The sequence below is a fragment of the Phyllostomus hastatus genome, unplaced genomic scaffold (genome assembly GCF_019186645.2).
Source record: "Phyllostomus hastatus isolate PE091 unplaced genomic scaffold, TTU_PhHast_1.1 phas_scaffold_182, whole genome shotgun sequence".
In the NCBI taxonomy this organism is placed as follows: domain Eukaryota; kingdom Metazoa; phylum Chordata; class Mammalia; order Chiroptera; family Phyllostomidae; genus Phyllostomus; species Phyllostomus hastatus.
The window spans coordinates 8745156-8760440 of NW_025334013.1; the positions used below are offsets into that span (position 1 = coordinate 8745156).

General features: G+C 53.0%; 1 protein-coding gene across 1 annotated transcript in view; it reads left to right on the forward strand.

Annotated features, from left to right (window-relative positions):
- FHAD1 (forkhead associated phosphopeptide binding domain 1) overlaps positions 1-15285 on the forward strand; it is a 109645-nt gene that overhangs the window by 22883 nt on the left and 71477 nt on the right. Inside the window, exons 3-5 of the mRNA XM_045858425.1 lie at positions 2692-2959; positions 9475-9584; positions 12450-12683. Coding sequence (XP_045714381.1) covers positions 2692-2959; positions 9475-9584; positions 12450-12683 — 612 coding nt within the window. The remainder of the gene's footprint in view (positions 1-2691; positions 2960-9474; positions 9585-12449; positions 12684-15285) is intronic.

Sequence of the window (15285 nt, forward strand, 5' to 3'; positions counted from 1 at the left end):
CGGCTCTAGCCAGCCTCACCGGGCTGAGCGGCTCAGGGCAGAACCCCAGCCGGAGCTCAAAACCAGCTTCCTTACTGGCTCCCCCGTGTTCACAGCAGCCCATTCCCCGGAGCGAAGAGGGGGAAACACCCCGCATGTGGATGGATGCTGGATGGATAGAATAAACAGAATGCAGCACATGCACACCATGGAATATTATTCAGCCTTAGAAAGAAATTCAGACACAGGTTACAACACGGACGAACCTTGAGGACAGTGTTCATTGTCACCTGCGGACAAACACTGTGGAAGCCCGTGTTATCTGAGGCACCTGGAGTAGTCAGGTCCGCAGAGACAGGCTGGCAGAGTGGTGATTGCCAGGAGCTGCGGGAGGGGAAATGGGAGTGGTTTAGTGGGAATCGAGTTTCAGTTCTGCAAGATGAAAGCATTCTGGAGATCTGTCCTACAGCACTACTGAACTACATACCGTACTTCAAAATGGCTAAAATGCTAAGGAGTATATTATTTATTATTGACCACAGCAAACGGCTTCCCTTTCTTCATGTCTCAGCTCCACTCCCTCCCGCTGGCTACATTCTCAAGTCCCACAAGGTCGCTCCAGATCCTGGTATCCAGCCAAGTCTCTCTGGGCCTCCTTGGCTCTCATTGGGTCCCATGTTCCACTGCTGAACCAATCACTATGGCCAGAGAATGTGATTGGCTGATCGCTTAGCCCCACCCACAACAATGAATGGAGAGAGGGAGGGCGGTTCCCCAGAATCTCCCAAGGGCTGAGTGGGTACCTGCCTGTCCACTACACAAGTGGAGCCCTTGAGGCATGCGACGTGACCCCTCCCTGTAGCACCTTTGCAGCTGGTTGAGGGCGAGGCACATGTACCTGAGCGCCCAGCATGAAAGGGAATTCCTCCACCCTACCCGTAGTCTCCAGGTTTGTTGGCTAGCAGGCGGAGGTAAAACACATTAGAATTTGCCCCTCATCACCTCCAGCCCATTCATTCCATAAATCTTTACCAAACCAGTGGGAAAAGGTTCTGGGAGTTATTGAGGCCCCAGAGGAGGGCCAGGGAGGGGCAGGGTGGGTGGAGGCCAGGAGCAGCTTCGGAGAGTCAAGGAAGGAAGAAAGCACAGGTGGAGAGCCTGCCTGTGATGTTTAACATGGAGAGAAACCCAAACCTGCAGGAAGGTCGCAGAGTTCCGGAGCACAGCCAAGCCCGCTCCTAAGATAGACTTAAAGTGGGCCAGTGTCACCGTGAAGGCTGGGACCCACATCCCCAGGCAGCTGGGCAGCTGACTTCCCTCAACACTGTTCCCGCTCTCTCCAAAAGGGCCTTCAGGGGGACTCTTGACTTGCCTGAGACAGAGCGTCGCTAAAGGATTGGTCAGGAGCCCGAGTGAGCAGAGGTCCCTTCTGGAGGGTACAGGAGGGCCTGTCCACCATAGTGGTGCTCCTACTATGGAAGCGCTCTGTCCCGATTCTCACTGTGTGCCTCTGAGCTCATGCTCTCTCCCATCCGCAGAAGGAGAGACGCGACCCTGGGGAGAATCGCCAGGTGGCCCTCCATAGGCGGCAAGTCTTGGGACCCAGCTTCTGGCTCGGAACTGTGTTTTTTCTGCTAAGAGCGTTGGGAGAGAGAGGAGGGGAGAGAAAGGGACAGAGACAGACGAGAGAGCCTGAAAGGAAAAGGTGAAAAAAGGAGACACAGAGACGGAGAGAGAGAGAAGACATCAGACCTTGACCCCCATTCCCTCTTAGCCTCACAGTAAAACAGAGAGAAGAAGCCCTGCCCTGAAGGGCTATGGTGAGGAATAGATAGTGAAGTGCAATCACTGACATCATTGTTTAACCACTAGACACAGGGAGAAACTGGCACTAAGCATTAAACCAAGACAAAAGCCAGGTGTCAGTACCACTCACCTGGCACCGACTTCTGCCTCTGCCCAGTTAGGTGGGTTTTGATGTGCTCCCCATCCTAAGTAGCTACAACCATTTCCCCCAGGGTCAGACCAAGAGAGCTTCCCTGGCTAGATACTTATGGAGCATCTGCCCAGAATCAGAAGTGGTGAGTGTTGAGGGTCTTCAGTGAAGAGACCGTCGGGGTCCCTGCCGTCCCAGAGCTCTCGGCGTCAGGGGATGTGTGGGTTAGAGGTGCCGGAGACACAGGCAGCGTGGACGGAAGGGACATGGGCTGTGGGGTCCCGGTGAGCTGGGCTGCTATGGAAGGGCTTTGTCATTCATGGTCCCATCCATCACCTGAGGGCCTGTTTGTGAGTGCCAGGCGTTTGTTCTGGGTGCTGAGGGTACTCGGTGAGCAAGACAGACCGGAAGGCCTTATCCTCCTACTGGGGACGTTCTGCCAGCTCAGCAAAGCTAGGAGCGTGGGAAGGTCACCAGGTCTCACTCGGCCTCAGTCTCATCACAGAGGTCAGGTGAATTACATGAGGTCGTGCACCGGGACCTCTCGGCAAGGTGCCTGGCATGGAGGCCGCACCCAATAAATGTGGTGCAGGAGTGTGCGGTGCGACCCACAGCAGGGACCACTGCCCCAAACTCGGGGGGAGTCAGGCAGGGCTTCCCGAGGGGAGTGACTTATAAGCCGAGACCTAGGGCTGCAACTGTGTGGCTGGGACACAGGGGTGGAGACCACCCCAGCTGATTGCAACCTCCCCTGACCCTCTTGTCTACCCTCGCAGGTCTCCTTCCCGTGGGCAAGGGGCCCAGCGCCTTGGCCAAAGCCACAGCCACCTCAGGCCGCACAGCAGCCGAACCAGCCACCCTTTCCGCCACGGATGCCCTTCCACCCCGGCGTCCGGCCAACGCCAGTGCAGAAGAGCTGGTCCCAGGCCTTCCCCCGGCCCACCCGGGCCCCGCCTGCCTCCCACAAGCGGCCAGTGAGTGCCAGCGGGAAGATGTTCTCCTTCGTGGTAGATAGCGCCTACCCGTCGCCCATCATCAAGCAAGGTATTCGCAGGTGCTTCCACAGGTGGCTTGGGGAGGGGCTCACAGCCTGGGGGACAGGTCCGGCTGTTTGCTTATTTTCTCTGATTCTAAAGTAGGACATGGTCAGTGGTGAAAAAAAAATGGTAAGAAAACAGTCACCCAATCCCCCCTGTGGACTGTTGGGTGCAAATCCGTCTGGACTTTGTGCTCTGCCCGTATGCACACGTCGGTACCTCTGTGGGGAGTGTGTGTGTGTCCATACAAGTGAGTGTACAGCAGGATGTAAATGTATACACTTGGACTCAGAGGTGCGGAAATGCCCTTGCCTTAGGAGGCTTTTAAATATTTCATCACCATTTTACAGGTGAGAGGAGCTGAGGCTTATGGAGGAAAGCTCCTGCCCCGGAGGTGACGGGTTCAATCTCACCTAAGGTTTTCCCGTCAGGTTTAAGGCAGGTGGTGCTAGTGACTGTCAGCCACAGCCTGGTCACTTCGGGGACACACAGCCCTCCAGGTCCCTTCCCCCGTGCCCTCCCCCTGGGAAGGCCTCATGGCATCTGGGGGCGAGGCCTCCTGCGTGTCCCTGTCCCTCGGCCTCACCAGCGTCACCGGCGGGGTAGCTGGGCTGGCTCAGCCCCTGGCATTTTCTCCGTGGCTCCTGGGGTCGAGGTCCCGTCCTCTGTCTCTGAGTCCCAGCCCTGGACCCCTCGGAGTCCCCAGGTCACTCGGGAACATTCGCCTTGTCGCATCCCTCAGCCATGCAAATACTGGTTATTACTGTGAGATACACAAACGGGGAAGTAAAGGACATGCATCTCTACACTTCACATCATCACCGTCGTCGGGTGAGCCCTCAGGTACCTGCCACCCGGGGCAAGGACTCACTCAGCCACTCCCCCCAGTACTCCAATACGGAAATTCTCAAGCATAGAGCAGAGTAAAGAGTGTTTCGGGGAGCCCCGTCCAGTTCTGCCGTCCACACGTTTCTTCGTCATATCTGTCTGTCCGTTCTTCTGTCCGGCCTTCAATCCTCCTTAGTTTTTGATACTTTTCAAAATAAGCTGCACCCATCTGTCATCTCCTCCCTACATATTTGAGCATATATACCATTAACTAGAGTTCCACAGTTTTTGTCTCTTTTATGTAAAATTAATAGGCAACATATATTAGTTGTCAATGGCTGCATTAACATTCTCCCAAAATGTAGCAGCCTAAAGTAAAAAAAAAAAAAAAAGTCTCATATTGCAGGAGGAACGCCAAACCACAGAATCCTCCCATCCACCTTGGATGGTAAACAAGTCGTCCCGGACACAGTCTTGCTGTTCCTGAGGAAAAGGGGGCGGCGATTCCTTCCAGTGGGGACCACCCTGAGCCCTTCTCCCAAATGGCTTTTATTGGGAATGGTGTGTGTGTGGGTGCACAGCATGCATGCATGGCTCATCGATCAATGTCAGAAGGCTACAGTCACACAGACACAGGAATTGTCTATAGATAACAGCTGAAGCAGCACAGAGATCTTCCTCAGGTCAGGGTCTGTTGCTGGGGACTGCCCTGCCTGGTCTGAGGAAGCTGTAACCCCCCGTGACTTAGGCTAAGTGAGAGACCTCTGGACCAGGAGCCACTAAGGAGACAAAAACTTATTTCCCTGGTGTGAACGCTGCCTGTTCTGTGCCTGACCTCCTAAGCTTGATCAGTTAGCCAGTGACGGGTAAGATTTTCCACGGAGGGAAATGCCTAAGACAGGCATGATCACGTGGAGGCTTCTGGGAAGAGACTCAGGGCTGTGGAAATGAAGGGGTGATGGACATCAACCCCTGCTCCCTCGGCTTTGTCAAAGCCTGAGTCCTTGTGAGAAATCCAAGTCTCCTGGCTGCCTTTGTCTTCTCTGTTAACTCAGGCCTGCAGAAATAGCAGAGGCGGTGCAGCCCAGACCAGAAACGGCAGACTCCCAGGGTAATCAGGCTTGGGACATAGAATATGCAAGATCCTGTGGGATCTGTTTGCTGGAGGATGTTATTAGATTAGAATCTGAAGGCATAGACAGGAAACCAAAACTGCCCTTTGAGCCCTGTTACTCCTTTCAACTGTTAAAACTCCAATCTCTGCCCAGAATCACAGCGGGGGTTCTGTCTGCACCTTTGTAAGTCACCTACTTCTTTTGATCTTTTCTGCCAGACTGAATCCACAAACTAAGTCTGTATTCTCAATGAAAATCTGCTTGGGAATGGAGACGGGGCACTCCCCACTAGAGAGAGTGGCCATTCCATCCCTACTTCCCCACAGGACCTGGTTGTCTCTGTGTATGTTTTTCTCGTGTGTCAATGAGCCATCCGCCGCGGGGATGGACACTGCTGGCCAGTGAGCGTGCGTCAGCCTGTGAGTCATGCTGACGCCAGAGGGTCTTCAAGACGTGTTTCGTGAGATAAGGAGTTCACTCCTTATGCCCAGAACTTAAACATCTGGTTTATATCACCAGGGCCATACAAAGCAGAACACGCCTCAAAGGATACAATGTATTTATCAGGCCTGATTCCCATGGGAACCCTGGGTCACACCAAGGGTTGGGTCATGTCTGCCACCTGCATTACCTGGTTTTCCAGGGAGACTTGCTGGTCTCTCCCAGGGCTTGCCCTCGAGGGGCTACGGTCTCAGAAACCACACAGAGTGGTCCCCAACATTACATAGTGTCTGTAGGTCGGGAATCCGGGAACGTCTCGGGAGGGTGGCTGTGTCCCACGGTCTCGCGTCAGTTTGCAGTCAGGCTGTTGGCCCAGGCCGCCGTCCCCTGAAGGCTCGCCTGGGGCTGGAGAGTCTGCTTCCCAGATGGAGCATGCACACGGCTGTCGGCAGGAGGCCTTGGTCTCGCACCACGAGACGTCTCCGGAAAGCTACTGGAGCGTCCTCGTGACCCGGCAGCTGGCTCCCCTGAGCGAGTAATCCAAGACGGCAAAGACGGAAACTGCAACATCTCTCGTGACCAAGCCTCTGAAGTCGCTCTCTGTCCCTTCTGCAAGTCCTGTGGGTCATGCAGTCAGCCGTACCCAGTGTGGAGAAGAGGACTCATGGGCCTGAGTACCAGGGGACGAGAACTACCACCCGTCATCTTGGAGGCTGGCTACCACACTCTGCCCGCTGGTCCCCAGTGATGCACCCCCACCCCAGCCTCTCCCAAGGCCCCCAGGAGTCTCACCTCATCACAGCTCCAGCTCAAATTCCAGAACCTCGTCCAAATCAAGTCCAGGTACAGATGGGGCTCCCGGGTGTAGTTTCTTAAGTTCAGAGCAAATACCATTCCCAGCAACCTGAAGACCCATGGACCACAGAGACCAGTTGTCTGTCCGTCACACCCAGCGTGCGTTGGAGGGACAGACATCGAGAACCGCTGCAGACACTCCTCTTGCAACAAAAGGAGAGAAACAGGAAACACGCGCTAGTCGCTGGCCCAAAGCAGTTCTGAAATCCAGCCAGAAAAACGTTAGCAGTTTTCTTGATGAGGCATCAGCCCCGCACTTGCCCAGGCGTGACTGACCACGGCTCTGGGTTCCACACCCTGGTCCCTGGGTTCTGCCCTCGGAGTCACCCTGCCTTTTCCATGACAGGCGTCGCATGCCCGCAGCTGCACAGGGTTGTCATGTGCTTCCCACCTGCAGGGAGGAACTTGGGAGTCCAAAAGCTGCTTTTACTTTTGTGAGTCTGTCTCCGTCCGTCCGATTGGCAGTGGCTCCTATCGGGGTTCACCCTCTTCGGCCAAAGCCGTGCCCACATATTTCTTCTGAGCTCTCTTTCCACCAGGGATTAGATATTCCTGTTCCAGAATCTCAAGTAAACAGAATCATGTAGTATGAGTTCTTGTTTGAAAGGCTTTTTGCACTCCATACAATATTTTTGAGATTCATTCTTTTTTTTTTTGTCCTCCATGTTTGGAGTCTGTTCCTTTTTATTGTGATACTTTTTAGTTTGTTCTTTTATTCATTCCTGTTCTAGGAACCTATTGAGAGGTTTTTAAATCCATTCTTTTATTGCGGGACTCACGAGCTCTTTTTTTTCTTTCTTTCCTTGTGTCACTCAGCCACTTTAATTTTCCCACTGCAACCAGTGGGTGTCGCCGCCTGTCTCTCCAGTGTCACGTTGAACCTGGGGCCTCCCTGTGGGGTGTACATTCCCCCCCAGGAAGAGCAAGAGGAGTCCTGTGGTTTAGAGGCCCTCACATCTGCCTGGGCTTTATTACTACACCCCCGCCCCGCCCCCCCCCCCCCACATCTCATCTGTCTTCAAACTCACCCTGGTTCCCCTGACTCTCTCTGCCCCGCCCCGGAGAAGGGCTTTCCTCTTTGCATGGGGGAAATTCCCCAGTGTCAGACTCTGGGTCTCTCTGCTCCATGCTTTGGAGCAAACTCTATGCTCCAGTCCTCCAAGCTGGCTCTGGATTAAAAAAAAAACAAAACACCTATGTTTTTAGGGTTCTAAGAAAACCCTTGCCTCTCTTAACAAAGCTTGGTTCTTTGCCCTGGCCATTATGGCTCGGTTGGTTGGAGCATTGTCCCATACACCAAAAGGTTGTGGGTTTGATTCCCAGTCAAGGACGTACCTAGGTTACAGGTTCAATCCCCAGTCGGGGTGCATACAGGAGGCAACCAATGGTGTTTCTCTCTCACTTCAGTGTTTCTTTGTATCTGTCCCCGCTTTCCTCTCTCTCTAAAAACATCAGTAAATATATTCTCATGTGAAGATTTAAAAAATAAAAATATCTCAATATTTTTGTTTGGGGTACGTGTTGAAATAATATTTTTATATATTGCATTAAATAAAATATATCATTAAAATTCATTTCATCTCTTATTACCTTTTTTATGTGACTACTGGGAAAATTAAAATCGCATGATGTAGCTGGCGTTTTTCTGCCAGACAGTGCTGCTCTCCTTAGTTAGGGCCCAGCTGCTGGGGACCCCTGGAGAGGCGGGGGGGGGGGCGGGGGGGAGTGAGCTTCAAATACACGTCTTCTGATCGCGGAGTTAGCTGGGGAGGTGGAGGGGCACACGGGCGGCTGCTGGAACAGGTCCGTGGGGTTCCCTTCAGTGGCCCCCTTACTCTGTTCAGCACTTACCCCTCCTGCCACCTGAGAGGCACTTGTCTCCAGAGACCGGGGAGGGAGAAGAACAGAAGGGAACATGGCCTGAGACCACGTTACAAGAGCAGTGTCAGGCGGGGAGGGGACGTGACCCAAGGTCCGGCTGCCCCAGGTGGTGTCTGGCTTTGGATGCGTCTGTCCCGCAGGGAAAGCTCGTTGGGCATAACCGAGAAGGGTCTGCTCGTCTCACCTTGGGGGGACCTCACTGGCTCTGACGTGCGTCAAGGAAAAAGTGTAGGATCAAAATGAACAAAGGGTTGAAAAATGCCCACAACTGGGACGGGGTGTGCTTCATGAATGGCTCATGGGAACGCTCATTAAGGCTTCATTGCTGTAGAAAACCATCGGTTCGATCTCTCACTACCCAAAAAGACAAGCACGCACCCATAAATCACAGTCGGTTGGAAATTTAAAATACAGCGCTGGGAGCCTAGTGGGCTGAAAGCAGAAGTACAGAAAGCCTTTCAAAAGTCTCTACACCAAAAAAAAAAAAAAATTCATTCGGTGTCCATGCGAAGGCATTGGGGTCTGTTTGCTGTGAGACAGAGTGGGGTCCCCAAACCCAACGATGCCAGAGCCCCTGGAGGTCATTGAAACAGCCCTGGTAATACTGGGGGTACATTTTGGGGGGGCTCAGTTGGTCGGAGTGCCGTCATCCTGTAAACCGAAAGGTCATGGGATCGAGTCCAGGTCAGGACACGCGCCAAGGTTGTAGGTTCCATCCCCGGTCAGAGCGTGTGTGAGAGGCAACCGATGGATGTTTCTCTCTCACGTTGATGTTTCTCCCCCCCCCCCTCCCTTTTCCTCTCTCTAAAATCAATAAGGCTGTCCTGGAGTGAGGATGAAAAATCAGGAAAACCAAAACCAAGTATCCATCAAGTACATTCTAGTTAAATACGTTTAGGGACACCGGTTCAGTGCAAGGACCACAGTGCCACTATGAAAAGAATGCAGTATACCGATCAATACTGACAGTGGGAAGGTATCTTCGATGCGTGGTCAAGTGAAAAAGCAAGCCAGAGAAAAATCCCTACAATATAACATATTTCTCTTGTTTTATTGCAATAAAAATAGCTAACATTTCATGCTAAAGGCTACACCAAGGGCAGGAAACTTTCTCTGTGAAGAGCCAGAGTGGGAACATTCGGTCTTTGTGGGCTATCAGGTCCCTGTCACTGCTGCTCAACTCTGCCGTCGCAGTGGCCTCAGCCACAGACAGTGTGCACACGTGCAGCTGTGGCTGTGTTCCAATAAAACTTTATTTGCAAAAAACAGACAGATACACCGCTTTGTCACTTGTTAATTACATAAGACGTAGGACAATGAATGGGAAGGTTAGTCTGAGAAGGTTCCTTGAGACCTCAGGGAACTCACGCTCTCCCCCTGCTCTCTGTTGATCTCGCGTTAGTGTGGACCAACGCCGAGGAACTGTCGGAGCAGTCGGGGGCCGGGGGCCTTCCCGGGGCAGGACCTTCCGTGGAGGTTTATGTGGACCAGGACCTGGGCCCGCAGGACAAGGTGAGGAGGGGGCTCGGGGTGAGGACAGAGCGGCAGCAGCAAGCAGGACCGTGGAGGGACTGCCACTGACTCTTGTTCTAGAAGGGCTCTTTGTACTTACTGCTTCCAAGAAGCTACCTCTTACACCCAGGACATCAACCAAAACTTTGGGATAAATAAACAGATATTTATCCCGAGGAACAATATCTGCACCCACAATGTGCTGAACACCTACTGTGTGCTGGACCGTGTCCTGGGCACTCGACATGCAATTAACTCGTAAATCTTCACCATCTACAAAATCGATTTTTTTTCACCCTCACTTCACAGATGAGGGAACTGGCGCTCAGAGAGGTTAAGTCATTGGCCCAAGGTTGCACAGTGTGAGGGGCAGTGTTGGAGTTCAAACCTAGTAACTGGTCAGCCACGAGGGGCGGACGGTGGTGGGGAAAATCATGTTTCCTGGCAGGAAGAGGCGGGCACTGAGGTCCGAGAGGCCTGAGTGGGAAGAGAGAGCCAGAGGTTCAGTGTGTGGAACAGGATCGAAGCCAGAGCAGGCGAATCCAAGCCGTCCTGGGAAGGGTCCAGGTTGATTTCCCCCCAGACACAGCCTGAACGTGATCCTAAAAGAAGCAGTCATGACATGTCTTGCCGTCCCCGAAGGCCCAGGGTCTGGGCCGGCAGCCCTGCTCAGAGTCCATGAGTAAGGGAACCACCCGGGGTTCTGGTGAGACACGGGAGGTTCTGACGCGGGTGCCCTGGGACCAGACTTTGAGAAACATGGCAGCAAGGCGAGAAGCCGGGCTCAGATGGCAGATCGGTTACCCACTGCTGCATAACAAGGCACTCCAGCACCTAGTGCCTCAGAACAGCACTTCCTTACTTCCCAGGTTGACCTGGAAGGTTCCGCTGTCCCCTGGACTCACTCGTGGAGCCACAGGCAGCCGATGGCCTCTTAAGACCTTGCGTAGACAGTGCCCAACATCAGCTGTTTGAATCAAGTCACAGGGCCAGCCCAGATGGAGAGGGCGGGGGAAAGGGACCCCACCTCTGGAGGGTAAAAGCTGCAAAGCATTCGGAGCCATTTTTCAGTCCTCCCCAGCTGTTAAACTGGAGATATAATGTAACCACACTTACGTTGTTTTTCTTTGTATGAGCCACTGATGCCCTGACTCGCAAGGACTCCTTCAAGTACAAGTGACAATGAACAAATTAGCTTAAGCCAAAAAACATAAAAGCCCTTATTGGCTCCTCTTATTGGAAAATGTAAGTGCCTCTGGCTTCAGGCATGGCTAGATCCAGGGGCTCAAATGATGTCATCACTACCCACCTCTCCCCTGTTGCCCTCAGTTTGGCTTTCGACAGCAGGCTGGCTTCGTGTGCTGGAAAAGCCAAACTCAAGCAACCGAGGCTATACATTTAAAAGCTCATGACCCCAAAAGAAGTCGGATCCTTTCCCTCTGTAATTGACAAGCGACACCTCCGAGAAAACTCTAATCAGCCCCCCTGAGTCACGTGCGCATGGGGCGGTGGGACAGGAAGCAGCAGGGTCAGGATTTCCAGCCTTACCAAGGCCACACAGAAGGGGGAGCTCTCCCTCGAGGAAGGACGGGGTCCTCCCTAGAAAGCCAGAAACCACAGCTGGACGCCACACCCTGCAGGCTTCCTTAGGCTCCAGGCACACGGCCTGGCACATAGTAGCTGCTCAATAAATTTTTGTTGCACGAATAATCGATAAGCACCTGGCTGAGCAGGGAGGCTTTGGGTGCCTTTTCATGGGGTAAAACAAGGGTGGCTGCCCGGGGTACAGAACGTACAATGTGTCCCTTGGCATCTTGCCACAAGAGACCCACAGAAAGACCCTCGGCAGCAGTGGGCAGTGCCACACAGGCTCCCTGGTGACCCTGTGCTTCCCCGGGTCAGGGAGCCGATAGATTGTGCAGCTGCTCATGCAGCTGCCCGGCCTGGAAATGGCAAGGAACTGGCCCAGAAATTGCCCACTTACCTCCGTCCAATCAGCGGAAAATTGTTGGAAGAGCAGAAATTCCTTTAAGAACAGAAATTCTGTAGCTGCATTTGCAAATGCATCTGGGAATTGGTTTTTCAGTCTTGAGGACACTTTATTGATGACTTCTGGTGACAAGTTGTGGGGACTTTTTTTCCTTTGAGGGAAAACCTCCCAAGTTCTTTGGCTGCAGAACTTTTTCGTTCACAGGGATGGAGGACTGGGCTAATTATACCTGTGGGTAAAGGCGGCCGGCGATTTTTTTTCCCACCCAGAGTTCCCACGAGCCCACATAAATAAATCACATCTCCTGCCTCATTTACCTTCCAGATCCCGTTTCCTGAATAAATTTTTACGTGAATAACCAAAAGGGGCAGGGAATACCAGGAGAGTGGAAAGAGACAGGAAATATTTCAGCATATATTAAGTTTTTTGAAGTTAAAAAATAGCCTTCATTATAAGCAGAATGTGGTCGAATAGAATGTCATTTTTCTAATTACCTTCCCTAGGTCCCCAGTGTACCGGGCTGAATATTATAAATTAAAAATATATAGGATAAATAAACTTTCTAGCAGCAGAAGTTCCCAACAGGATGGTGTTCTCAGTACGAAAGTATAATTTTTAGGAGAAAGGAACGTTTTGGTGCCTGGGAGGCATAAAGCGTCTATTCACAGGAGTCCAGACACAAGGGGATCGTTTTAAGCAAACTCTTGTCTCCGTGAGGTGACCGGGAGAGCCTTGAACACCGGCCTCCCCCCTCCCCCGCCTGCCCTCACCTTCCAAAAAGAATGGCGCCACTCTTTCCCCGGGCGTGTCTGAGTGGGCTTCGCCCTGCCCCCAGGCCCACGCCTCGTAAAACGTCCCACCCGGCCTCCACGCAGGACGAACTGATCCTGCTGCTGGGGAAAGAGATCACCCGCCTCTCGGATTTTGAGCTCGAGTCCAAGTACAAAGACGCCGTGATCTTCAGCCTGCGGAGCGAGCTGGCCAGCCTGAGCCAGAAGCTGCTGGACGCCACCGCCCCCGGGAGCGAGCGGGCGTCCTCGCAGAAGTTTCCGGGTTCGGGTGAAGACGTCGACGACCCACAGAGAGAGATCCAGAACCTGAAAAGCCAGGTAGGACTCTGAGACGAGTTGACCGAGGCTTTGGAGCGAGGACACGGGGGGACAGGTCTCAGGCGGGGCCCAAGGAAAGCTCCGGGGGAGCCGCCCAGAGAGCCAGAGAGGGGTGGTCAGCACAGCGTGGTGGGTAAGAGCACCCAGCCCCGGGGCCAGAGACTGGCAGGCTCTGGCCCAGCGGGAACAATGGGAACCCCGATGAAACACCCTCCGTGTGCAAGAGCTGGTGCAAGTGCTTTAGATGCAGTAGCTGGTTTGGACCCCCCAGTGCTCCGACGCGTACATTCCGCAGATGAGGAGACCGAGGCGGGCTCGGAGACGCCCAGGAACGGGTTGCCACTGCACAGCTGGTCAGCGCTGGCGGTACAACCTGAGCTCCACGCCGACCCCACGCTCTCAGCCCACTCTAATATTCCCACCCACCTCTGTCGCTTTGGTGACCACCTCTCACACCCACCCCCCGACCTCCCGGCCAGAAAGAGCTGTGGGTGGTTCACTGGGGAGGGGGAGATGGGACCCCCCATGTTGCTAACACCAAGGCCTTTAGCGCATCCCGAGGGCAGCTGCCGGCTCATTCGTGAGGAATTCCATCACACAAAAATTCTCCACCCGGGGTTTCTGCACTTACCAGAAATGACAGAATTTCTGTTCTTCCACTTGAAAATGAGATCCAGTGTTTCTTTTTTAAAAGAACTACTTTAAGGTTGGCCACAGTTCATGTCCATAAATTATAGCTCAACCGGGTTGATGAAAAGAAGAAATTGGCCACTGATGAACGTTGGCCTCCGTGCGCAGTGCTGCTGAGAACCTTGGTTTTTCAGGCCTGGGGCTGCTGTCCTCCGGTTCCGTCACCGCCTTCCCCTGCTACAACCAACCCCAGGTGCACAGTGTCTGTTCTAGACACGGTGCCCCAGGAGGAACATAAGCTGTGCGTGGTGAGCCTAGGAGATTCCACCAGGACCCTGGAAGCTCCCTGCGGGCCAAGACTACACCCAGTTACCTTCCATGGTCCTCCCATCGGCTAGGACGTGTCTGTTCATTTATTCATCCGTCCGTGTGTCCACTGATTCAAACGAGTGTTTGCAGGGGTGCCTTCTTCCAGGCTCTGGGAATGCAGCCGAGACCAAGCCAGGCACGATCCTTGCCTTCTTCCCCCGATTATGTTCTCATGAGGGGGACAATAACCAGGTAAACAAATACATGCTCTAGCATTTAACTGAACAGATGCCTCTCCTCTGGACCCATTTTTGAAAACGCAATGAAAGTAGCTCATTCTATGGGAACTGCTGCCACGGACTGCTGCCGTGACGGGTAGCTGGCTCCCTGGTGGGCATCCTTTTCTTTTCTGAACCTCGCTGGGCCACTGGGTGGAGAAATATCCCTTCTCGTTATTCTCCTACTTCACGGCCTCCCAGAGCAGAAGGGACACGTCTTGTCCAGGTGTGGACAAGGTGACTATTCCCCACACGCCATTTTTTCTGGGGGGGGGGGATTTTATTTATTCATTTTTAGAGAGAAGGATAGAAATATCAATGTGTGGTTGCCTCTCCTGCACCCCATACTGGGGACCTGGCCCACAGTCCAGGCATGTGCCCCAACTGGGAATCGAACTGGCGACCCTCTGGTTCACAGCACTCAATCCACTGAACCACACCAGCCAGGGCACCCCATGTGCCTTTTTTAGTTGAAATGCATCCGACACGCAACAGTGTGCAATTCCCACAAATCTGCCTGTCAGCAGGTCACGTGTGAGTGTTGCCTAAAGAGGCTGGTGACGTCTGGGACAGGGGGTTTTTATGAAGGGATTATCCAGAAATAATTAGACTGACTCATCGCCTCGCTCCTTCCCTTGGCCTGAAGGAGGATATTTTATAACAAGTCATAGCTGAGCGAGAGGCTGCGGTGGGTTTGGACTCAAATCGAGTTTGATCCACTCACATTTCAGTTTCTTAAATATCCTGTTGCCTGCGGGACATCCAGCCAGAAGCTGACGCCACGTGACAGGTTGATTTATTGGTCCGATTATTTTATAGGTTCTCCCTGCCCCTGCCCCACCCCGCGGTCCGTAGTGTGCGCATCATGACTGCTCCTCAGAGACCTTCACTCAGGCACCACTGGACAATGCTGACCTCCCCGGGCCCTGCACGCCTGTGCTGACAGCGGCCGAAGCACCATCCTGAAGCCATCACCCCACCTTGCACTGTTAACTGTCTCATGATTCGGTGCCTGCTTTGTCACACAGCAGAAGGGACACTGAACCTGTTGGTGTTTACGCCAGCCGGAGACAATACGGACGTTTATTCTGGCAGGGAAAGAAGTGATGGGGCTTGGAGACTGTTTGGGGTTTTCCCAACAATCCGAAATCCTACAACTCGTACTCCCATTGAAAAGTTTCATATCTGTCAGGAGCATTGGAGTCTTTGGGGTGCGGTGGTTTCCCATCCCTTCTGGAAGTTTCTGTCGTGCCTCTCATATGCAAATAAAAGCATGAAGCTGAGGAAAGATAGAAACATTTTTTTAAATGACTCCAAAGACCCTTTCATGGAAAAGTTGCATCTACCCCACAGAGTACAGTAAGAGGTAAAAGACATTTTTCACT